Source organism: Drosophila serrata, unplaced genomic scaffold (genome assembly GCF_035046125.1).
Source record: "Drosophila serrata isolate PLE 108 unplaced genomic scaffold, ASM3504612v1 contig_347, whole genome shotgun sequence".
In the NCBI taxonomy this organism is placed as follows: Eukaryota; Metazoa; Arthropoda; class Insecta; order Diptera; family Drosophilidae; genus Drosophila; species Drosophila serrata.
Window position 1 is genome coordinate 2,533,868 of NW_028257245.1, and position 25,135 is coordinate 2,559,002.

At 40.0% G+C, this 25,135-nt stretch overlaps 2 protein-coding genes across 2 annotated transcripts; one reads left to right on the top strand and one right to left on the bottom strand.

Moving 5' to 3' along the window:
• Positions 1–1,169: 1,169 nt before the first annotated feature.
• Positions 1,170–24,055, bottom strand: so (SIX homeobox 1 protein sine oculis). Its single transcript, XM_020959341.2, has 7 exons — positions 23,358–24,055; positions 15,968–16,487; positions 14,538–14,748; positions 14,337–14,464; positions 13,132–13,236; positions 12,838–12,893; positions 1,170–2,720 (listed from the first exon to the last, which is right to left on the bottom strand). The coding sequence occupies exons 2-7, from the start codon at positions 16,322–16,324 to the stop codon at positions 2,300–2,302; spliced, it is 1,278 nt and encodes a 425-aa protein (XP_020815000.2). The 5' UTR covers positions 16,325–16,487; positions 23,358–24,055; the 3' UTR covers positions 1,170–2,299.
• Positions 9,459–10,354, top strand: LOC110189307 (uncharacterized). The gene is made up of 2 exons (XM_020959342.2): positions 9,459–9,713; positions 9,778–10,354. Exons 1-2 carry the CDS (start codon positions 9,672–9,674, stop codon positions 10,180–10,182), a joined length of 447 nt encoding a protein of 148 aa, XP_020815001.2. The 5' UTR covers positions 9,459–9,671; the 3' UTR covers positions 10,183–10,354.
• Positions 24,056–25,135: the final 1,080 nt, after the last annotated feature.

Below are 25,135 nucleotides of genomic sequence, written 5' to 3' on the forward strand. Positions count from 1 at the left end.
TTCACTTAAGCTTTATACATATATTGTCGAGACCTCGAATAAAATATGGTTCACTATCCCAAGTTTTTAATATAAGTTTTATAAAATCATCTTATTTCTTCTATTAAAAAAAGTTGCAAAAATGGGTTCGAAATGGTAACCTCAACAAGGTTCTCCACAAAATAAGGCCTTTGGAAAGGACATTGTCACTTTAGAGAAAATTAACAATAGGAAGAGACAGGACACATCATATACATATGTACGTATGCATTTCCTATTTGCAGTATGCATTGTATTCCAAGGCTTTGTGAGGCGTTTCGGAGATTTCCTTTGACCCGAGAAACACTACAGTTGTAGAAATTGAATAAATAAAAAAAATGAATTCCAAGAAATGTAGGCATTAAATGGGAACGACAACCCGAGTATAAGAGGAAGGTGGAATTTCCGCATTAAATCCGATTTCGAACCAAAAGCAACACTTTAAGTCCGTTAATTTAATTATCGACAGAACGCCGCCGCAAGATAAAAGAAGTCAAAATATTTTGTAACTAGAGATGCGGCATCAATCTCAATCAGAGCCGGCCCAGACACACGTGTGCCCCCTTCTCCGCCTGGCAACGGCCGATTTCCCAGGATGACGATGACGGGAGTGGTGACGTCTGGAATATGTAACTACAGTATCAATAAACAAATCAAAGAGCTCTCAACCCTCGGCCCTGCAGCCAACAGCCAGTCAGACAGCATCCACCCCCACTAGCCGCCCTGCGCACTCGTCGGGGTTGCCAGGCACCGCCCCGTTGCCAAGTGCTGCTCGAACTTTGCCACCGACTCGCTCATTACATGGGACGCGACACGGCGCGACCTGGATCCTGAGCCGGGTTTGGGACGCGTGCGAGAAAAGCGGAGCGCACGCGCCGACGCCGCCGCCGTCGTCCATTAGGCATGGCCATTAGCATTAGTTGGCTAACCTGTCGGCGCGGATTAGTGCAGCCAGCCCACTGGCATTGTTGCGGTCAGCCGATGGTAATGGGCCCGGACAGGCGTTATCATTATCAGCAAATTGTACAGGTAAGAAACGATCTAGTTTACATCGTGAGAATCACTTACCTGTAAATCAGGATGAGACTTTATAATGGGTTTTAAAATATATATGTATCTTCAATTCAGAAACATAGTTCTAGGCGGTGGCATTTGAAAATAATTTAATAGGATTTATTTTTAACAAAAATATAATTACTAGAGGCTACAATTAAAAGTGTATAATTTATGCATGTAAGTGGTATATTTAATTTTTGCACATTTTAATTTGATTTGCATTTCGGTCGGCTGTCCAACCGTCCTAAAACTAAAGCCTAGCTATTTACATAGATCGATGCGGCTTGGTGGCTGTATCTGTGTGTTTTAGCCGGAGTTTAGCTAAAAGCCTGTGCTGCAGCTTGGGTGCCATTCCTTCCACTTATGTATAGTTCTATATCTCTCCCTCGATGGCTGAAGAAAATGCCAAGTTGTGCTATCCGAAAGTGTGGTTGTGCTTTCAATCACATATCCATCACTTACCAAGGTACTGCCTGAACTGAAACCACGATTTTGAATGAGAGATTATTGGTGCGAGAGCGTTTCCTAGTCTTTGAAATCAATTGAAAAGGTATAGAAAAATATGAAATGAATTCCTCTCCATCCAAATCATTCTAGGATTCTCCAGAAACCACTAGAGTTTATAAAACCCTATAAATAATTTCCTGAAGGTATACAATTCAATTCTTGAGGTATCGTTGTAAATTTTCTCAGTAGCTTCACTTTGGACACCTATTAAGGGCTTTAAGGAACCGTAGTGATTTCTGTAGCTCACTTTTGGACGCCATTTTAGTAGATTCCAAATCCACTGCCATTTCTCTGGCAGCCCTGATGGTTCGGTTAATTCTAAACAAAGTGAAAATTGATCAATTTCAAATACGGAAACTAAAAGCAATATGTTAAAGCCGTTAGTCTCTTCTGTTGCCTGATAACAATATTGGTATTCAACAGGATATTGCTGCGAGTGGTTCTGGATCCAAAATCGTCTTGGTTTTAAGTCCTGCCAGTGCTTTTAGGTATATGAGTGATATTCATATCTAGAATTTGTTGCTATGCTGATGGGTTTCGGCAATATTGCGAACTCACTATCTCAGAAGTAGAAGCTATCCGATTGCTGCTGCTGGTGGCGCTGGCGCTGGCGTTGCAACGCCGGCGACCAGTCGTGGGTGATGTGGCTGCTGCTGCCACTGCCGCCCGTCCCACTGACCCCTGGGCCCCCGGCGGCAGCGGCCGCCTCCAACTAGAATCATAAGTGCTGGTACTCGCCCATGTCGTACATGGCGGTCATGGGCATGGCCCCCATCACGCTGTGCAGGTGCGAATAGGCCACGGCTGCGGAGAGTGGGGGCATCTGCATTTGTGCAGCAGTTGCCGCACTCACTGCCCCACCGCCTCCGCCGCCACTGGCGGTGCTGCCGCCCTTGCTGGCGACACTGCTGGCGGCGGGATGTTGCTGGTGTGGGTGTGGGTGGTGTTGCAGACTCTGATCGGCGGCAACATGCTGCAGTTGCTGTTGATGGAGGCCGTTGTTGTTGTTGTTGTTGCCGCCGCTGTTGCCAGGAGAGAGCTGCTGTTGCTGCTGCTGTTGCGCACCTTGGCTGGGCAGGAGGCTGCCCTCCATCTCCGAGTCGCTGGAGGAGTCCAAGTGTTGTTTGTCCGTGGAGCCGCTGTAAGTAAAGAGTATTTGTTGTTATATTATATCTGTCTTTTCTTTTCTTCTTTATATAGCTATTGTTAATGCTGTATATATTAGGTTATTATTTTCAAAAATTAACGTAACATTCCTACGACCCTAAAGGGAGCTGATAAGTTAAAATAATGGACATAACATTTATGAATTATAGGTATATATGCCTACAGCTGTGATCCCCTAAGTCCCCGAAGAAGGCTTTAAAGACTGAGGAACAAAATGTTATATTTTAAGAAATAAAACAAATTTCCATTTAATATTCTTAAGATACCCTTTCTTTGGAATCCTTGATACAAGCGAATCACTATACAATTAATATACATACATATATTAATAGCTTGCATCTAAAAAAGTGTATGGAAAATTAAGAGGTGTTATCATTTTGAAATGATTAAACTATTTTTGACGTTAAGATGTACATATTCAATGTATAAATAATAATGAAAAAATAAATATAATATAAGTGTTTTAATACAAATTTTAAAGTCGGGAAATTTATGTTTCACTCAAAGAAAAACATGACAAAATAATTGCAGCTCACTCTCTCCTATAAACTTGAATTGATTTGAATAATTGAACTGTCGACCCAATATAATTTTATAATGCAACTCAAACACAAGTATTACGATTTTTAATTTCCATTAGGCACATTACAGTAAATATTTCAATTTAATAAGTTCTCCTGTGGTATCATAGATCTCCCTTAACACCCTTCCACGCTCTACCAGCGGTAGCTATAGTACGCGCTATGACCCCGAACATATGCCTTTGGGTGTCAGCATCGTTCACATTAAAATGTGTCAATTGCTGGAACTAATTTACTGCTTTTACTGCTGTCAACACACCCACACGGAGAGAGAGAGAGAGAGAGAGAGAGAGAGCGGGACACATGCTCGGGAGTGCATAATTTATTTATAAACAAATGACAAATGACAGGGCACACAGCAATTGCAATTGAAATGAATTCCGGAAGGAAATCGTCTGCTCTCCCATTTCTATAAATGGTGTCGTGTTCGTGTGAGGTGTCGACCGAGTGACTCGGAGCAAGGGAGACGGAGCTGGGTTCCCTGGAGCATTCGGATGAGTCGCATCTGATTTCAGAGTCAGACATTCGAGCCACGCCACCTCACTTTCGAGGGGTTCAAGTGGGTGTGAGAGGGCTGCTGCCGCATCTCCAGCTAAGTAGCTTGACTTTTATTATTTGTGGCTGATTCCGCAAATGGCATTCGAATGTCGCATCACTTTAGGGTTAATTTAAGACGCCCCCGGGGATGGCCACTTGGGCCCTTTGGCCAATACCCGGCCACAGCAAGCCCGAAACTCGAGCAGACGCCTCTCCTCCACCGCCGGCAATCATCGGCAAAGTGTTAATCTTGTCGCCAATTGCATGGACGAGCACAATCAGTTATCAGTAATCAGCAGCCGCATCGCGGAACCAGTTTGCGCAGAAATTGATGACAGCAGCGGGCAACAGCAACAAATAACAAATAACATTGGCGTGGCAGCTGCAGAAATAAGTGTAAGCCAAGGTTGGATACCCTTCCAGCCTCATTAATATGTTATATATTGTTTTATCAAATTATAAGGCACAGTATTCAGTCTGGATTTGAATTGAACCAGATCAAAACTCAAATAAAATCTCCTGTTATTTCCAATATTTTTTGGACGTTATTTTCAATGGTTTCCAGTCCACAGCAATTTCTATGGCATCCCCGTAGATCAATGCTTTGCCTGTCTATTTTTAATATTTCCCATAACATTTTATTGTTGTTTTAAGAACAATTTCAATATATTAATGTAGGCTTAGACTCATAATATTTATTCTTTGTTTTGTTAAACTTTAACATTGAGTTTCTTGTTAATGTAAAGGATAAGATTAGGATTTTCGGATCGACTTTATTCTTTGCTAATTAAATTAAATTTTGTCTAACGTCAATTAGAGAGTTAACATGAATAAGGACTTTCTCTTACTATATTTTCGAATTTATAAAATGGCAGCTTATTACAGGAAAACTGATGGAACAGAAATGACACTACAGCTCTTTAAGGTAAAGTGTTTTAGCTGTATCGCTTAATAGTACAATTCTGTTCCTGTTTCTCATTAAAATAAATGACAGAAGTCGAAATAAACGCTTTTCGTTTACGGTCGATTTATCTGATACTTAAATAGTAAGGCGAAAAATTGTCACAAAAAGAAAAGGCTTTATAAAACCACAATTTAAAAGAAATCTTGTACACTTTAAAACAATATTTTCAGGGCGAGATTCAGAGGTATTTACTGGAAATGCCACACTTATTCCGGCTATCAGAAGTACCCGGACCAAGTGTGTGGAAGCAGGCAACAGGCCTTGTTCGTGGCAATGCAGAAACATTTAAGCGCACACTCGACAAATTTGCGATCAGTCGCAATGGGGACGATGGCGGAGGGCAGGATCTCAGGCTTTTGCTTAGCAGAACCTCTCCCGAGCCCAGTTTAACCGCGAGAGTTATTTGCTGACTCCAGTTCCCCGCTTGACGTAGATTCCTATCCCTTGAAGCAGTCTTAAGGAGATGGAAGAGCTGTAGGAGCTGGAGCTGGAGAGTTTGCTCTGGGGGGCCCCCATACGGCGCTGGCCAGCTGTACGATATCGGCAATCGTGTAATTGTAGATTATATCCCGCGAGTGGCTGCCACCAGCGGCGTTGCCGCGGACTGACGAGTATTTCTTGCAGCGTTAGCATGAACTTGAACTTGGGCCACTGAGCCGGCGACATGTGGCATTTGATGGACACTCTTGCCCAAATTTCCCAAGACGGACTCTCGGACTCCCCCAGTCCGGTGTCCGCATTAAAGTGACGCTCGATCTAGGCAAAAATCGATGGCCTAAGCACACCAACATGGGAAAAGGCCCTTCCCAGAGCGAAGAGTGGGGAGCAAACAAAAGGCAGCAGAAGCATATAAACAATGATATCGAGTTACCAGCATTTCGTAGTCCCTGCCCCTCGTTCTCTGCAACACTTATTAACACATACAGACAGACAGCGCCCACTTGGTGGGCATGGTCCCCATGGGTCGCACACATTTCCAGTGATTGCATTATAAACACAAATGCCTCACGGTTCAGTTTTCCTGTGGTCGACGAGGACACACATCGTCGAACGGGAGCAGAGCGTCTCAAGGACAATTCCCTGCGCCAGAAGTGAATGTCAGATAAAGTTTATAACAAAATTCAACAACAAATATTGCAGAGAAGAAGCAGGTTCTGGGGCTCGGCTCTGGCTCTGGCACTCTGTGTGTGGTCCCCCCCGAATAAAGGTTCCTCGGGCTTTCCATTTCCCCCTCGTCGTCGTCGTCATTTTGGGGTCTGGTGCCCAGTGAGGGGGAATTAATTTTTTTACTTGTTTGCTCAATTGATTTTTTGTAGTCTCCAGTCACTTCTGCCGGGGTCCGTCTTAAGCAGATTCATTAGCTTGGTAATAATGCATGATCGGATTATGTTTAACTGGAAACGGGGATGAGCGAAGCGGAGAGAGGACTGAGCCAGGAACAAGTTTGTCACGTGAATTGAGTTGTTCGTTTTGTATATTGCGAGATTGAGATTTAGAGAATAGAAGAGTTTCAAAATGGAACCGAAACCAAAAGTTGGAACTCTGCCCGGTATCTGAGAGCTATCTATCAATCGCTAGACTATAATAACCTTAAGTTAAATGGAATATATTCCATTATATATTATTTGTGATATTATTGTAATCTCAAATTTAGGAACTGAAAGTGAATTCTTATTTGATCTATGCAATATTTGGATAGTATATATATATTCTTTCTATAATGAGATACTATAGTTTCGGATATGGTGATTATAAAAAAGTAAATGTTACTAAACTCAATTTACAAATGTTGGAATGTTGCTGAAAGTATAGATATTGTTGTTAAACTCTTTTTAAAGAGGCGCCTAGCTCATATTGTCGGAATATATTAACGATTCCCGTGCTATTTCCCATGACATTACCCCACAGTTTTCACACGAAACAGAAAGGATCAGGGCTTCGGAGAGGCTGAGCCATCATATGGTTCTACTCGATGAGGGCTGGTCTTGGGCTTCCAAGGAATTCCATTGCTAATAAAAATTATAAGCCAATAAATCCAAAAAACAAATAAACACACACACACACACACACAGGCCACATGAAAATGAAACGCTGCCCTAAGAAGAGGGCTCAGAAGATCACGAAGCTGGGGAAGATTGGGAGATCGGGGCAAGCCAACAGGTTGAGTTATCGCATTGCGCGATCGGTACACAAATCTCGGGACGTGTGCTCAGCAGGACACCCAACTAAACGGGCAACGGCGATCCATAAGTGGAATCTGAAAAGGTGTTGATCATAAATTATCATTTAATTTACGCATGTGTGTGGCTGTTGTTAATGTTCGTGGCGACCACTGACACTCGGAGTAGTAGTATCTGTGAAGATGGGGAAGACCCATCCGAACCCAGGGCTTGGGGTTTTCGTTTTCGTCTAGCCAGCGTCTGCCCGGGCCTTTGTCTACAACTATGTAAGATCCCAAAGATTACCCCAGTCCGTGGTAACCATCGTTTTTAGATATTTTATTATCCAACCGATCGAAATGCAAGGCCCAACCAAGGTGGAGGTACATACAAACATATGTATATGTAGAATATCTGGCGTGTGGCTCGTTTTATGCTGGACGAGGATTGTTTTGACAGTTTTCAAAAATTTTGTTGGCTTTTAATTGCTCTTTGCGGAGGAGAAACATCCCGTCGCCATTTCCCGCTGTGCCTAACCAAACTTTTATGTAATCTCCTTATTATGGTCCGTACTTTAAGCAGCTTAGAGGCACCTAGAGGAAGCCCTAGGAAACCCCTGTTGGAGGTCAAGTTTTGTAGAGTAGCTCCACTGCAAGAAATTCACCTAGGATAAGGTAACTCAAGGAACAAGATAAAGCCAGATACACAGGCAAATTTCAATGCAAATCTGATTCTATTTAAGCTTACAGAGGAGGTAGTAGTCATGATCCCTTCTTCAGGTACAATTCCTCAAAGAAATCCCTGGAATTTGTACAAAATTTTGTATAGTATCGTAGCACCTTTGAATTTTTTACTGTGTGTCCGTACTAGGAGGAGCCGCCTCCAGATGAGATCTAATTATTGTCAAGAGAGCGTACACTTGACACCCACTCCCGGGTAAGTGAGATGCGGAGAAATGCGGAGATGGGCTGCCAGGGATGTCAATGTGGATGGCAAGCGCCTCCAGCCGGTCCATCATCACCAACAACATCATTATCAACGCCATCGGAGCTCGGAGCTCGGAGTTGGGGGAGGAACGAAGAACAAGAGCGAACAGCGGAGAGCGGAGAGCGGAAAGCGATGAGGAGAAAACGAAGGCAAACACAAAGGCGGCGGTGAGGAGACGAGGGCCCAAGACGGGCAAAAGCGCAAAATACATAATAATAAAAACAGAATGTACAATAAAACGAATAAAAATGAATAACGTGCCGGAGAGACGGCTGGCGGGGAACGGCAGGGCGAACGAATAAAGAACACACGCACATTTTGTGGTAACCCGATACCCTGGCCAGCTACCCTCCAGCCAACCGTGGCATTCGACGAACGCAGAATGATGACGACGTCCCCCCTGGCGGAGGACGAGGAGGGAGAGCGCACACACACACACACACACACACAAGGGGCTTGGAGTGGGTTAGAGCAGGGGAGAGGGAGTGGGATGGACTTGGGACTGGGACTGGCACTGGAACTGGAACTGGAACTGGAAGTGGAACTCGGACTGGGTCGCCTCGGTAGTGCGAATGCGAGTATATGAAGTATGTATATGAAGTATGATGGTGGCTGCTGACGGTTCTACCAGGGAATGGGAGGGAGACGGACAGGGACAGGGACAGGGCCATGTCTGGAAGTGGGAGCGAGTAAGCGTGAAGGTGAGGGTAGGTGAGGAGGCCCAGAAATTCCCGTGGAAATGCGCATAATGCCATCAGATCAATCAAGGAGAGCGTTAAAAGACTCAACTGATAATGGGACCTATGAGATTCCTTAAAGGATGCTCTTTAGGGATTGGGTTCAAGATTTGAGATTTGAAGAAATATTCAAATATTATTCTACAGAATATAGAATAGAAAAGAAATCAATATTAGTTAAAACCCAAAAATTTCATCAACCACATTTGTCGCTATTTTCCTTACTTTTTATCCATCTGTTCCAAAAGATAGAAGCAGACCTTACTGTTGGAATGTGGTTGAATGTTGGAATGGAATTAGGTCAAATTAAAAGTGATTAAAAAACAGAATAAAGTTACTAGATATGAGAAAGAAAGAGAAGTTTATAATATCTATATAACACTTGTATTGTGTGTTTTTTAGACTCAGAGGTCGGACATAGAATTTTATCGTCTTGCAATTTCAGACTTCGGTCACCAGTTATCTAAACCTTTCTCAATATAGAAATATTATTATCTGTATATAAACATAGTCATGCTTTTCTTACAACTCATTTAAATGAGAAATTTATGGCTGGAATAAACTTAAAACAAATCCAAACGAAACGATTGTTAAGAATAAAGTTTAAGTAAAAATGATGTGGTGAAAGTATATAAAGTATTTAATTTTAATTAACTATATTATGCATCCTAAGATAGTAACATATACTTCAGTCTTGTTTAATTTAAAATGAGCTTTCAATAAAGAATATCAACCAATTGTGCCATTTTTCTACCCACTCAGGCCTTTAAGGGTACATATGTCAATATTTATGTAAATAAAAAAACACGACAATTTGTTCCAATTCATATAGGATTTTAAATTATTATACTTTAGGCTCTTTTTGGCATGTAGCTAGGCTGTTTCCTCTGCTCTCATCAAATTCAAAATTTCTTCCTTGTCCGAAAATCCTCAAAATTATCATTTAGATCGCGGAATTATGCACAAGACCTGGAATAAGCCGTTGCACAAGCGCAAGATGGTAGGTAAAGAGACCGCAGGATAGCCCTATATAACTACTAGTATCTGTATCCTACCCCATCCAGTGGCAGAACGTGTCGAGTCCTGGAAAGCTGGTCTACTATATGCAACCGCTGGTGGAGCACATGTTCGAAATCTGGATGCAGCCACTGCCCTTCCCCACGCTCCTCAAGTTCGCCTACAGCTGCGGTTTGTTCTTCTTCATCCTGCTGCCCATCATGTACCCGCTGTTCGTCCTGGCTCTCTACTACGGCATCTTCCAGTACATCGGCGAGCAGCACTTCGGGGCGGTCCCGTCCGAAAACTGGGACCTCCTTGGTACCGCACGGCACCTCTGGCGCTTCGAGGTGACCAATAAGAAGTATCTGTTGTTCGTGACCATGTACATCGACCGCTACCGAGTGATTATAACCGCCATATCATCGACAGTCGACTATATGCGCATGGCCCTGAGCTTCGTCTTCAGCTGAGCCAGGATCGCCAGTTTTGGATAAATAATGTTTTTTTTTTGTTTTGGATATAGAAAATCGATTCTTTGTGCGATTTTTGATTGAATATTTAGACAAAAGTTAAATAGTAACTATTACTAGCAATGGATCATAAATAATATTCGAGCAAATGATCTTGAAGTGCATTGCAAAACCCATATGATTTGTTATTGAACCTTGTTTCCGCCTCTCTGAGTATTTTAGTCGTATTTTGCACTGAAATTAGTTGTCAGAGAAACAACCGGAGGAGACAAAAAGACACGCACATAGGAAAGAAAGTCAAATTAGTAATATATATATTTTTATAATACAGACAATGCATATAATTTGTCACCGATTCGATCTAGACACGAGTGCCGAGAATATAACATATTCAATAGTTAAATTTCCCGAGCATTTCATAAGAGCTGGATCAGTTTTTATCACCTTTTTAAATATAATTTTCTAAACTTGATATCGGTTTCAAGATCTTTATTAAAAGATTTATTTATTATTATTTTCTAAAGTTAAATTGTCCTTATATCCTATTAAGAGCAGAAAAAATCTGACTTTTTTAATTTTTTTTTTATCGTTTTCAAGGTCATTATTTAGGCCAAAAACTTCATAGCTAAGGCCATTGCCATATTTTATACAGATTTGCATGAACCCCACGTTGGACAAGTTTGTCTCAAATTATTGCCACGCCTAGCTACTTAATCCCACCCGATGACTTTTATACATATTAATTTATATGTTAAAATATATGCCCAAGACATGGAGACTTGGAAATACTATTGATATCTTATAGATACCTCTTAAAATATGGCAAGGCAATAGATTGACATGTTAGAAATTCATTTATGTTTGGTGAAAATACAGGTTGGGCAATACAGTTCCAGAATTAAAGTTCGGATATCTCATCATAGTTCCATAGTTGATTCGATTAAATCATCTATCTGCATAGATCTGCCTAGTATAAGTGCACGTATCTTTGAGGTGCCTTAGAAGTATCTCAAATGGATTGTCCCACATCCATCTACCTAGTCGCTAGTCCGCTCTCCAAGGTGGTGCCTATTCAAACAATAACCACTTTGGCAGTTGCTGGGCTGTTCAAAGTGCCGCTTTAGATACGGATTTGGCGCCGATGTGGTTTGCTGGCTGCCACAAAGCTGCATGGAACACAGATACGCACACATACACTCGCACACTCGCACACTCGCACACACCCTCGCCCAGACTGCACATGCAAAAGGAATAAGGGGGAAAAACAGTATGAAAAAGTTAAAGTAGCAGCACACTGAGTTGCTCATCGAGGCAACAGCCATAAACATATATCGGGTTACCCAGCCAGGAGGAGCTGAGGCGGAGGCAGAGGCAGGGAGAGGCAGCGGGCTGGGAAAGGGAAGCTACGCAGTGCAAACTATAGCCGAGAACGAACGTGTATCTGTGAGATACTCGTACTTTTGTTGGGCGCAAAAGTATGAGTGTGCCTTGCGGTTGCCACGGCATCCAATTTATAATATTTTTGCATTATTTCTGTTTTTTACCATTTGTGTTTTTTGCTTTTTTCATTTTTATTACGACAATTTCTCGCTTTTCGGCCGCCGTTCGTGAGGCGCGGCTTTGTTGTGGAGGAGGAGCGGTAAGTGATATACCATTTAGTATAATGGAACTATCTCGGCGAAAGTTGGGTCTTCTTTTTTGGCAATCTACCAACTAATGTTAGTTAGCGGCAGGGAATGCATTGGATGCATGGGAGCGTAGGAAATGCGGCCACTTCACAAAATCCATTTCACTTTTCCAACTGTTTGCACTTCACATGACTTTCAGCGGCAGCGGCAGAAGGACCCAGGCCCAGACAAACAAAAGGATGCTAGCCAGCCAAAAGGATGTTTAATATTTGAGAAAATATTCCATATCAGAGGCCGAGGATCTCTTTCGAGGAGGAAGCAGCCGAAAGGAGTTCCACAACTGTTTGAAACTATTTGCTTAAGCGGAAATGCAGATGTTCAGGGAAATGGTCCGAGGGGAAATGCTGAGGGAAAGGACTGGGGTTTTTAATTAGTGACGAGGCCTGCCAGACATATGCCGGGGATATGCCTATATAGCGGAAAGTAAACATCAACAAATCAAATAATAATAATACAATAAATACCATGCATATATCTTGCTGAAAATATATATGTATATATACATATGTATTTTGGAATTTGGAACAACACGTTAATGACTTTGTCAGCGGCTCTTTCTCTCAATGCCTCCGACCGCAGCACCTCACCCAATCTTTCCCAGCGTGCGCCAGTTGCGTGATGTCCTTGGCACTAATTAGCCAGCCCCCCTCCCCCCTTTTTGTCCCCTCTGCCACCCACTCGACGGCCTTGAAAGTAAATGTCGTCAGCTTTTGTAATTGAAAATTTAAATGCAAATTAATATATTATTTTTTTTCGCGGTACCATGCACGCGTTGACACTTGCTCGAGACACATCTCAAATAAAGCATAAAGATATAGATTCATCTATAGGTAGGCCACTGATATCACCAGAGCAGATATAGATCCCACTAAGGAGCTTTTGAGAATTTTGAAATATACTTAAATTTACCCAATGATTTACCCAGAAAGTTATACACATATGTATGTTGTTATAAAGTGCAACTTACTCTTTATGCTCGGCGGCTCGATCTCTTTGTCGTCGATTCTTGAACCAATTGGAAACCTGTAAAAAGCACAAAAATAGATTCAGAGACATTCGCCAGTATGGGCCGTGTGTGCCATGATTAATGAGATGCAATTAACATGTGGAGGATGGCATCTGTGAGGAATTGAAATTGAAATTTGTCAAAAGATGCGTTTGACATTTGGCTTAATTTTCGTTTCTCGTTTGAATTTCGGATTTTGGTCTTTTGGTTTTTGGTTTTTGTTTTTGCTTTTTGGCATCGGGAATCGCTACTCACCTGGGTGGTGGTCAGTCCTGTGGCCTCGGCCAGATCGCGTTTCTCTCGCGGCGATGGATATGGATTGTGCGAATACCAGTCTCTCAATACCGAGCGGGATTTCTCCTGTGGAAGAAATAAAATAATAATAATAATTTAGATAGACATTTCCTGAAGGGTTTTTAGTTAAAATTGTCATTATTTCATCTTAATCACTAAGAGCTAAATGACTTTATTTTAAGGAGCCAAATCTTTTAGCTTTAATATACTTTGAAAGAGTTGAAAATAGAAGACAATTTTGCAGAAGGAGCTAGCTTTATTTGTTGTTTAAATAAATGTTTACAATTTAGAGCATAAATTTATTAATTTATTTAAACAACAAAGAAGGCTAGCTACAGGATAATGAAATTTTTTATTATGCAATTAAACCTTTCGTATTGTATATCTTATCGTATGTATCGAATTTGTTAAATAATTAAAAAAGGATTTAGTATTTTCCTATTATTTTTCTATTAATTTCCCATTATATCAATTCTAAAACCTTAATTCTGAAGTTAAGATATAGTAAAACAAACAGATAGATTTGTCTACATATATTTTTTGTCGTTTCTTTTATAACTAGAAAAGAATACTTTTTAGAAAGTTAAATCCATCTAGTTTTAAAACTAGAAGTAGAATTTACTTTCAAATGGAAACACGAACGTGTCTAGATTAACTCGGCTGTAAATTATTTTATTTTTATTTTATAAGGTGAGATATGTCTCCTTTACAAGGTTGGAAACTTAAGAAATTTAAATTAAAATATATAACCTAGCAGAGGATATTCAAATATTGAAAAAGATGGTCGAAGAAGGCTAGATCGATTAAAGAATTCTTTGAAGGACTTTATTGATTCATAAATATCTTTTTTCCAGTTCCATTACAACTGCTGTCAAAATAATAGTATCCCGCAGGAGCATCAATAAATATTCCAAGATTGATTTTAAAGTTATTTTAATCAACTGAAAGCCTGCCCGAGAGCAAACACACTGTTTCCTGTACACTATATATGGTAAATACCCCGGATAAGGCTGAAAAGGCGTTTCCCCCAAAGTAGAATCAGACAGTTGCAACTCAGGCAATCAGACAGACTTTCAGAAGGAACGGACATTTGTACGATTTCGCCGCTTGCCACAATTAAAATGAAAAGCGGCCTCGACCCGGCAGGACTCGATGGTGGGACTCACCTTAAAACAGTAGCTCGTCTCCTCGCCGTCCCAGATGGTGCGGGGCAGTGGAAATTTACGGCGAACACGATATTTGCCAACAGCACCCAAGGGTCTTCCTCGCAGTTTTTCGGCTTCCACATAATGCGCTACAGCCGGAGAGAAAGAATTCGTATTTGTTCGAACATTTTTGGGGTTAAGCAGCCGGCGGGCGAGTCTCACCTTTCAACCACAGGGCCTGGAGCTTGGCGTGATTTTGGGGCGAGAAGTGGTGATGCTCGAGCAGGCGGTACAGCTCCTTGTACTGGCCACGATGGAATGCAACGACCGCCTTGGCCTTCAGCACGGACTCGTTCAGCTGCAGCTTATCACATTGTGGCAAAGACCAAAGGAAACGGCCCAGTCTCTCGATATTGCCCGCCTGCTGAAGGACCTGTGTGGTGAGAGTATATCGAGATTAATTTATACTCGAATGGTTATGAGTTGGCCTTGATCGATTTTATTAAAAGTATTTGGTTTTGAAGCTCAAATGTACTTGGCTGTTGTTTAAACTTTACAAGTTTCTAAAAATTAAAAGCATCGAGGCGAGGCATAGATTCAAGAAAAGTTCTTGACTTAAGCTTAATTAAGTATGGATTCTAGTTCAAGAAGTTAGGGAGATATGGAAGCATCAGAATCTATTTTTCTATCCTAACTGTAAAATATACATATAAATCTTCTATTCATTTTTATACCCTTGCAGGTTATAATAACTTCAGTTAGAAGTTTGCAACGCAGTGAAGGAGGCCCCTCCGACCATATAAAGTATATACATATATTCTTGATCAGCATCAACAGCCGATTCGATCTAGTCATGTCCGTCTGTCCGCCTGTCCGCCTGTCCGTCTGTCCGTTTCTACGCAAACTAGACCCTCAGTTTTGAATCTATCTGAATGAAATTTTGCAGTTAGTCTTCTAAATACTCTCACTCGTATATATTTTATAACGGATCAAACAACTAAATCATATATTAGCTGCCATAGGATCAATCCGAAAATTTTTACAAAAAAATTAAAACTTTTTCAGTTTTAAAATTTTTTTGATCAAATTTGAAATATATTTTATATTTTTTTACAAGTTTGTGTAAAATTTCATGAAAATCGGACTGCTATATCATATAGCTGCCATAGAAACGATCGTTAGATATAGGGAAAAATGCAGAACTGTGAATGTCAAACTGTATATAAATATGTAATTGTGAATGAAATAGAAGCAGGTATTACTTTATTGTTTTCAACATAATATTTATATTGCATTATTTCCTAGTGATCGAATTTCAATATGCAAGGGTATACAAACTTCGGCGTGTCGAGGTTAGCTTCTTTTCTTGTTTAATAATAAAATGTTAACAAAGTTTTGTATATGTTTCAACCTTCGTAGCTCTAGTCCTCTAAGTTCCTAAGATATACATTGGTGCTTAAACTGACAGGTTAGGGAGGATTTCTATATCTTTACTATCATGTTTAATAGATCTGCAAATCTATATTATTTAATAGACATTATTATTACAAGGAAATATGAAAAAACTTCACTATTCTTATACACAATAACTCTATAATTGCTTCTTCCAATCACTTGACATTTTCCATAGGACTTTTCCGCCATTTACTTACCTCACAGACACAGGCCACCTGCTCCTGGGTGAAGCCAAAGCTGGGCAAGTTCTCTCTGCCCCCCGAACTTGCACCGCTGACCAACCCTCCTCCGCCTCCGCCGCTTCCATTGCTGCCACTGTTCAGGTGTAATCCTCCGCTTCCTCCGCCGTTGTGCGTCATTATGTCCAGGGTGCTGCTGCTGGTGTTGTTGTTGTTGTTATTGCTTGTGGTGCTGTTGTTGTTGTTATTGTTGTGCAGAATTACAGATCCAGAGAGGCCCGTGGGACTATAGGGGGGCGTGTGGCGGGCGGTGAGGACAGCGGCCCCATTGGCCGCCGCCAAATCGTAGAAATCTGTGGCGGGATGCTGTAGCATTTTGTGCGAGAAATACAACTCCTCCTCCGGATGCTGCACTTTAAGGGTGTTCGAGGGGGTTCACTTGCCAGGAGGAATCCTCAGAGCTCCTCTAAGTTCCAAGACGAACTGGTGCGTTGAATCTAAGCTTAGGCTAAAGTTAGCTTCTTTGGTAATTTGAGCGCTGAAATGGAAACGAAAGGGATAAAAGATATAGTACTTTAAATATATAATAAATGTTTGTCGTATACGAACTTAAATGATATTTAAACTAAAAGTAATCCATGGGTAATTGTGAGACTTAAAATAATAATATAATAAATACATTTAAAAATTTTAATGCTTTAGAAAAGCAAAACTAGGGAAGCATGGAATATATAAATGAAAATTCTTCCTTAAATCGAAGTAGCTTTATCTACAATCTTTACTGGTCTTATCTTTCGACCCCAGATCTCTGTGTGATCATGTTTAATAGTGGTTAAATCAATCTTACTATGCCTTTAGCAAAATTTTTACCACCCACAGATTACCTATCCTATAATCTGATTGCAACATCCCATTTTCTGAACAGAATTATCGCCACAATTATCATACAAATTAATCCACAGATTTTTCATCTTTTTATGGCCCCTTTGGATTATTATTGAAACAACGCTAATTGAGACACATAAAAACTGTGGAAATTACCATTGAATGGAAACGATTTTCGCCCCTCGCAACATTTGCACAAATGTTAAACAAAACAAGCGTGTCTGCTTTGATTTTTCCATATTCATAAGCATCTCGGATATGGAATCAAAATCGAAATCGAAATCAAAACACAACCTCGGACCCGACCGCATGTTGTCAAACATGATTAACTAAGTCGCAGCGCACTTACGGGGATGCGATTCGATGTTCGATTATCGGAAATATGGTTTTGGTTATAGCCAGAGCTCTCTAACCTGTCCGCACCCGACCGAGAGATCTCTTACAAAAATAAACTCTTTACACAATATACGTGTATATGGGGCGCGTGGTGTTTCGGTATTCGGTATTCGGTATTCGGTATTCCTCTGATTTCAGATTTCTGTATTCGGTTCTAAGAATATTTCTAAAATTACCAAACGACGGCGGCGGCAACGGCGACGACTCTGCTGCTGCTGCTGCTGCTGCTGCCATCGTGCGGGAGTGAGCGAGATGGGGCAATTGTATCCCCCAGATAGAATATCTCGGATGCATTTTATAGATATTTTGATATTTGCAATCGATCTCCACTCATAGTCAGACTGTCCAGACAAACTGATATAGATACACATCCCCTTGGCCCACGATCCGAGATCCCCGATCCCCGACCCCGGCGACACCCCTCGTATATATCTCGTATATCGAGCCGAGATATTCTTGGATCTGTTTTCAGTTTCAGTTCTCGCGTGTGTGCCGTGGCAGATTATATATACAAAACAAGAAAATAGAGATTTCGGTTTGGCTGCTGTAACGAAAATACCAACGCCAAGTTGGCTGCTCTTGAGTCATCGGCCTAGGCCAGATCCCCCGCAGCCGCCGCCGCAGCCTCCTCCTCGTGGGTTTCTCCTCATTTCATTTCTTCATTTCGTTGGGGTTCTTTTGCTCTCTGTGCTTGTATTTCTTTTGGCCGTTTCATGTTTGACGCAAGTAAACAAGCAATATGCGAACGTGAAACGAAATACGCGATAAATTTTCAATCTGTTTTTGCCTATATAGCAGCGCGTACAAGTGGATTGTATCCATGGGATACACTGCAGCGCTCTGGATACACTAAAGCTAATGCATTGAAGATATTATGTATCTATGCTGTATTCTGATCGATTTTATCTTAGAATTGTATGGAAATAAATTCAAGTTCATAAATAGCATATTGATTATAATGACAGCAATTAAATAATAATTTAAACATTAGTTTTAAGCAATGAAAATAAAAATAATATTCCTAAAAACAATCAACAGGTTTAAAAATCTTAGTAGTCCTCTTGAAATTACATTTCAGAAGACCTTGGGACAAATTTCACACTTTTACTAAATAGAAAACAAAAACCTACCTTTAAGGTGTTTTATTTGTAATAATTTATATCGAAAATACCATAAGTAGTGCACTTTTATAATTCGTACGATAAATATTATTTTTTTTTACCATGGGGTGTTAAGATTTATGATTAATTATATTTTCATTTTTAATAATGGACCAAGGCATATATACAACCTCTACATATTACATATTATTGTTCTTGTGAAATATTCATAGAAATAGAGTCCAATGCTAAACTTAAGGAGAAATGTTAATTAATATTGAGAAGGTTTACATAAAGCTAAAAGTTAAATTGTTCAAAAATCAATATATAAATGAGATCCGTGCCAGATTTTTTACTATGAGAGCTATTGAATATTAATGAAGATTTTGTCCAAATGTATATATGTAATATTTCCTAGAGATAATCTAAGTAACTCAAACCTGACATTAATATAAAAGTTAATTGATTTATAAGTACATATATACATTTTAGAGATTATTTACATATCTGTAAATATAAATGGCGCTATTTTACCAGAATCTCAAAATTTTAAACATAAATATATATATAAAAGTGTGTGAAAGTATCCTCAGTGATTACCTTTTTTAATAATAAATATTATTTAAAGCACTAAGAAAATATTTTGATGCGGAACAAATATAGTTTTTCAATAATTATTTGACTGAATCTTGTTTTATGTCAGGTTATAAACTCTACACTATCAGAGAGTATTATAAGTTTATCAAGAATTTTGCAATGCATTAAAGGAGAAACGACCATCAACAGGCGAGTCGATTTTCATATATAGCAATGTTCCTTTTTCCGCTTTTATTCAAAAAAAAAATGTTTTTTTTGGAAACTGAGGTATTTAATATGACAACCAGGAAAAATCTCTGTTTTTAATACATCAAAACGGTAAAATCAAATGGCAAAACTACAAACTACTAAAATATTTGTTTCTCCAAACTTAGTTTTGCTATTATTATTTATAATAATTTAAAAAGCTTTCTCCATAACAAGGCAATTTTAGAGTATATTGCTACGTAAAATATATATTCTATAGTTAATGAGATTAGCGACCAATTCAAAGTGGATTTTAGTTTGTTCGCGTTTTCCAGTATATAAGAAGATAATAGAAACTATAACCTGCTCTCCCCTCAATCAAAAAACATTTTGGTTTCCAATTTTACGCCTTTTGTTTATGCTTAAGCATTGTCATTATGACAATTAGCCTTCATAAAGATGTAAATATTAGTTTAATTATTCAGATTAAAGTGTGACGATAAGAGGAGGCTTTTGAATAATTAATAAACAACCACAAACAACTTTAAATTTAAACTAAGAAAAAGACGACCCAATTGAAGTAAGTCCCTGTCACTTGTCTGTTTTCAATGAATCTTTTTAAAATATCAATAAGTTGTTGACTTTTATACATCACCCCATCGTCAAATCATTTTAAGCACCTCTCGAGCCAACTTTAAAGCCCTGAATAGTAGCTTAGAGATGGCATACCAACGTTTATGGCCTTGTACCGTTGAAATCCCTGCCCCCACCGAGAATGTGGTGACCATTCCACACCACACCACACCACACCACACCACACCACACCACACAACACCAGCAGCATCAGCATCAGCTACGGCAGCAACCTCTGAAAGATATTCTAACCCGATATCGGGCTGCATCTTTTGGCTGCCTCTCAATTCCCCCAGCCAGAGATGTCTTATCGAGTGTGTCGCTTGGATGCCCGCTGCCTGACTTTTGTGGCATTCGAATAAAATTAATTTAATTTATTTTACAAATTTTGTAATTTATTTCCAGTGCGGCGTTATCGATCGGATTTCGGTTTCTGTTTCTGTTCCTACTTTGTGTGTATGCCCAGTATTTCTATTTTACCCGCGGGCCGCCCCGTTGTTTATTTTGACTTTTATAAGATTTTAATTTGAGTGTTATTGTGTCTGCAAGCGGGGGAATCTGGAGGAATCTCTGAAAGCGGACACCTAAGCCGAGATGAGATGCGATGCCACGTTCTATGGGGCTGGTAATCAAATTGAATTGTTGCTGCCTAATTAGTTTGTAATTAAACTCGACTCACAGACACACTTTTCTGGCTTTTCTGGCGACCTGTTGAGGGATTTGAATGGCGGACTCAGGACTTTAGATTCCTCAGCTGCTCACACCAAGAGCTCCGTGAGTGAACTGGCCCAGGGCCAGAGAAGCTCCTCCAGAGTCCAGAGAGTCCAGAGCAACTGTTTTGTGCCAACTACACCCGTAATCATCGGCGGCGGCGTCTGTGTTTATACAATGTAATCAAATGGGAAGCATTGTGCCAAGCAACCTGTTGTGGGCCAGTCGCCGTTCCGCGTAAACCGAGCGGCGGGATTAGTAAGCAACCGCCGGATGGCCAAGACCAAGACCAACACCAAGACCAGGACAGGCGCTATCCGCGAGACACTCGTGGGCCAAGCGAGTGTATTTATAACATTTTCCGTTTAATTGCCGCGTGAAGGGACACACAACTCACAAACGCACAAAGAAATCGAATAGAACGCGGCATAATGAATGAAATTTGTCAATTTAATGGGTTGCACACACATGTATCTGTATCTGCATCTGTACCTCGGCATGTGTGCTGCATCTTCGCTACTTGTCGCATTGATTCGCTACATTTGCCAAAGTTTTGAATGAAACCCAGATGAATTTGCCGAAAGTCCCTCGCACACGCACACACAGCACCCTCGCCCTCCAATTACGGCCGATTCAGTACGTCGGTGCGTAAAATGATCAAAGCCGCCTGCATCTGTTCTGGCCGCTTCTTGGCGCAATGGAATGCGTAAACTTTTCAATCTGACCACTTCCGAGATGGAAGATAACCCAAGAAGCCCAAGAAGCCCAAGAAGATGGGTATGCCTTCGTCCAATAACCGAAAATACCCCTGGCTACACAAGATCGCACGCAACATCTGCTCCCATCTCCGCACTCAATTAATCATGCGACTTCTGACGACAAACACGCGCTGGCCAATTCCTATAAATGCCGAATCGCATATCGTACACTAAGCCAAAAATAAATTCGATTAGATCCAGTTGGCCCATTTTATCAGCCAATCTAGTAAAGGTCTCCAAACTCATTCAAGTAGCAATCCCGAGTTGTATCTTTCAATGAGTATCTTTCAAAACAGTCAAGATCTATATGGGTTATATGTAGAATTGAGGACTTTATTTATTGAATCATCTTGAAATCTTGATCTTGAACTGCCAAGATCTTGATAGCCTCAGGGATTGTATGTAACCACATTCTGTCTTATCTTTGTGTTTTTCAGCATAGAATCGTATCTTGAACACAGATCGAGATGTTTTGATGCTCAACACATTTGATTCCCTTCCTTATTACCTCCAAACTCATTTAAATTGTGTTTGCATCAAAATCTCTTTAATGGCAAAATCTTTAAGTTTCTTTAAGTGTCTTTTAAATAATTTGCACACTCAGCAAGCAAGCAGATTTTGGTCCACGCCCACACTTATCCGCGTATCTGATGTCTTTGCCCGGCTGTGCTTCGTTGAGAGCAGCGATACTCTCACGATAAGTTAATATTATTTCGAATTTCTGGCAGAAATCGGCATGATAAAGCAAAGCATTTTAAAAATAAACACTAGTAACAAATGTTTCCGATGGATTCGAGTACCAAAATTCGAGATGCGCGCGTGAGGCATCGCGGTGATGAATGAATGACAACTGGAAATTGTTTTTCCTGCGACTCGTCCGTCGCGTACTTTCTCTAATTAATAAATTTGTGTGCCACAGTGGGTTCTGGGGAGGGGATGGGTCACAAGTACAAACATATATGCAACTTTGGGGGCTAGCTCTGGGCACTTAGCCGCCTGGCCATCGAGAGGTGGATAGAACAACAGAAAAATTTGCATTTGCTGTGTAAACAAGTATATTTTCCAAATACTTGCGATTTTGTGTATCTGTGTTGGACATGCATCTCTTGAGTTTCAAAAAATATTTCTCAAGTGCCTCGAGTTGTGTTTCTGATGGCTGCTGGCAATTTGGAATTCGCCAATGCCAGAACCGCCAAAAGCTAAATTGCACTCTGGCATTCTCCTTCCCCCAATTGAGATTGCCAAATAAGTTGTGAATCAATTGGTTTATATGATGGATTGCTTCATTAGAAATGGACTTGGTGCATATTAAAACATAAATAACATAAACTTAAATAAATGATACATCTATGAACATTTAAATATAGTTTTTCTGCGATCCCTTGAATACAAACTTCATTGTTATGTTGTTGTTTATAGGAAACATTCAAGTACTTGGCACTGGACATTTCCAAGAACCATCTGGAGCTTTCACTCTTATTTTATTTACCACTTTTCGCGTTTGTTTTATTCCATTTAAATAAACTATAATGCCGCACAGATGTGTTGCTTTTTATCGGAACTTAAGGAACAGTGATAGTTGTAAATAATGAGAAACAGAATGAATTGATTAATTTAGTTCTAGTCAGCTTGGATTTATAGACATAACTTTACTTTATGGTATTGTCAGTAGACAAGTTCACCAGGAGGTTCCTACAGTATTTTCCCTTCCATCACGAAAGCTATTAAGCTACGGAACAAAATACTAACATGTCGCAGAAATCAGACTTGGGAATTATAAGAGAGCGCTTTGCAATAACTTTGGTTACGATTGATGGTTTAAGTTTATCAGATATTCTAACTAATGTCAACATGTTCCTGATGCTGAGTTGTATAATAATTTTTCATATGACCAAAAGTTACCCACATAAAATTACTCTATATTAAAGTCAAACTTTTTTTTACCAGAAATTAAGGCACATAATATATATTAAATGTATAAATAAATTATCAATTCAACCAAAAAGTTTTCTTTACATTTAGAATTTTGTAAATATTGATTTGTATTTTCTTTAAAACTCCTAAAGAAAGTTGCTGCTTTCAAAGGTAAACTTCTTGCCGTCGGCAAGTTGGAGATCCGATGAAACCTAATATGTGGCTCACCTGTATTTTGATTATTTATTGTTGATACGTATCCGTGTTTGTTTTATTTTCTAGTTATTGTTTGTTGTTCCTTTTGTGGGGATTTGTGCTTTCGCCGCTGCGATTCTCTGGCTCTGGCTCTGTCTCGGATTCTGTTTCTGACTCTGATTTCGATATATCCGCAAGTGTTAGCAGTGGCATAACGCGTGGTTTTCTTTAGCTTTATCCAAATTATTCAGATCGAAGCCAGGGCCTCTTCTCACACACTGGCACACTCACTGGCACTCATAAACTGTGCTACTGTGCTGCCGGGCACACATTTATCATACGCACTGTGTCAACACGTGTTGCAAATTATTTTCGCGAGCAAACTTTTCGCTGTTCGGCCGTGACTTGAACAAATGGCCCTACACAAACGCAATTAGGGGAACGGAAGGGGGTAGAATCAGCGGCCAACAAAGTATGGCCGCCACCGAATTGATTAGCTCCCTGCTTGTGCTTTGTGCTTGGATTGTTGCGCTTGATTTATTCGATCGGAAAGAGTGGGTTTTTTTTTAACTTGTGTGCGAATCCGGACGGGAGATGGGGCAGCGAACCGCACGCGACGGATTTTCGAAATCAACTGGCGTATCCGTATCCGTATCCGTATTCGTACATGTATCTGGACTGGCGCTGCTTCCCGTTCTCGATCGCTCGACGGCCCAAACAAAACTGAATGTATCTTCGGTCAGCAGCTGTTGTTGCGCTGTGCGGATATCTGTGTGAGCGTGTATTTGTGTGCGACTTCCGCGGGTGTCTCTCTCTCTCTCTCTCTCTGTCAAAACAGAAGGCAGAAAACGAAAAATGGTTGGTGCTGCTGCCGGTGTGATTGTGCTAGAGCGAGATGGCGGACATGGTAATGCATATGTGTGTGTTTAAGCCGGCTGTGTGGCTCTCAAACTGTATAGAGAGAAAGATAGGGAGTAAGATAGAGAGAGAGAGACCACAGCTACAGTGGCGGTGAACAAAAAAGTTACTACTTCATTGTAAATAGTTGCTGTAAACCTTTTGGTTTTAATTATTCTTGATAAAAGAGAGCATTTACGTTAACTTTCTAGTTACTAAATACATGAAGAGTATGTGTTATTTTTGTCCGCACATAATGTTAAGTGTTTAAGTGTTAAGTGTTTCTAAGGTTTTTATAAGTTATTTATAATATGTTTTAATTCTTCTTAATAGTAAACAAAAAGTATAGAAATTCTATTACGAAAGTTAATACAACACAATTCAATACAATACAAAAGTGATAATACAATAGTATGGAACTCATGTTATAAAAATATTATTATTATAACATATTTTTTACGTGTTTGCGACGCAGAATTGTCCCTTAGCTAACTTTCTCAATGAGTAATGTTTTCTTTAAAATAATTATAAATGGGCGATTGGAATCGTGAAATGGGTTATTAGGTTAATGGTATAATTAATCACATCAGCTATGTGCATTTATTCATAGATTATAGGAAATCATTTCTTTTAACGATGTGCTTTAAAATGTGTATTAAAATATCTAAGATATTACGATTTTTTCATATTTTGAATAGTTAAAAACTATTGGGTTAACTAGCAAATAAACTTTAAAACTCTAAAAAATATTACAAAAAACGATATGATAAACATTATTATTTTACAATTATAAATTTATATATATGTAACACGTTTAAACTATGGTAACACTATGCGCGAACTAGTAAGCCCTGATTACAACTAGGGACGTGACTGTGCGTCTCCTGAGATCCTGCTCCTCGCTCTTCCTCTCT

Coding starts and splice junctions, on each gene's coding strand:
- LOC110189307 (XM_020959342.2), top strand. CDS start 9,672: ATGCACAAGACCTGGAATAAGCCGTTGCACAAGCGCAAGATG. Junction 9,714..9,777: donor CGTTGCACAAGCGCAAGATG/GTAGGTAAAGAG, acceptor TACCCCATCCAG/TGGCAGAACGTGTCGAGTCC.
- so (XM_020959341.2), bottom strand. CDS start 16,324: ATGCTACAGCATCCCGCCACAGATTTCTACGATTTGGCGGCGGCCAAT. Junction 12,894..13,131: donor CAGGACTGACCACCACCCAG/GTGAGTAGCGAT, acceptor TGCTTTTTACAG/GTTTCCAATTGGTTCAAGAA. Junction 2,721..12,837: donor CGAGCCGCCGAGCATAAAGA/GTAAGTTGCACT, acceptor CTTTACTTACAG/CGGCTCCACGGACAAACAAC.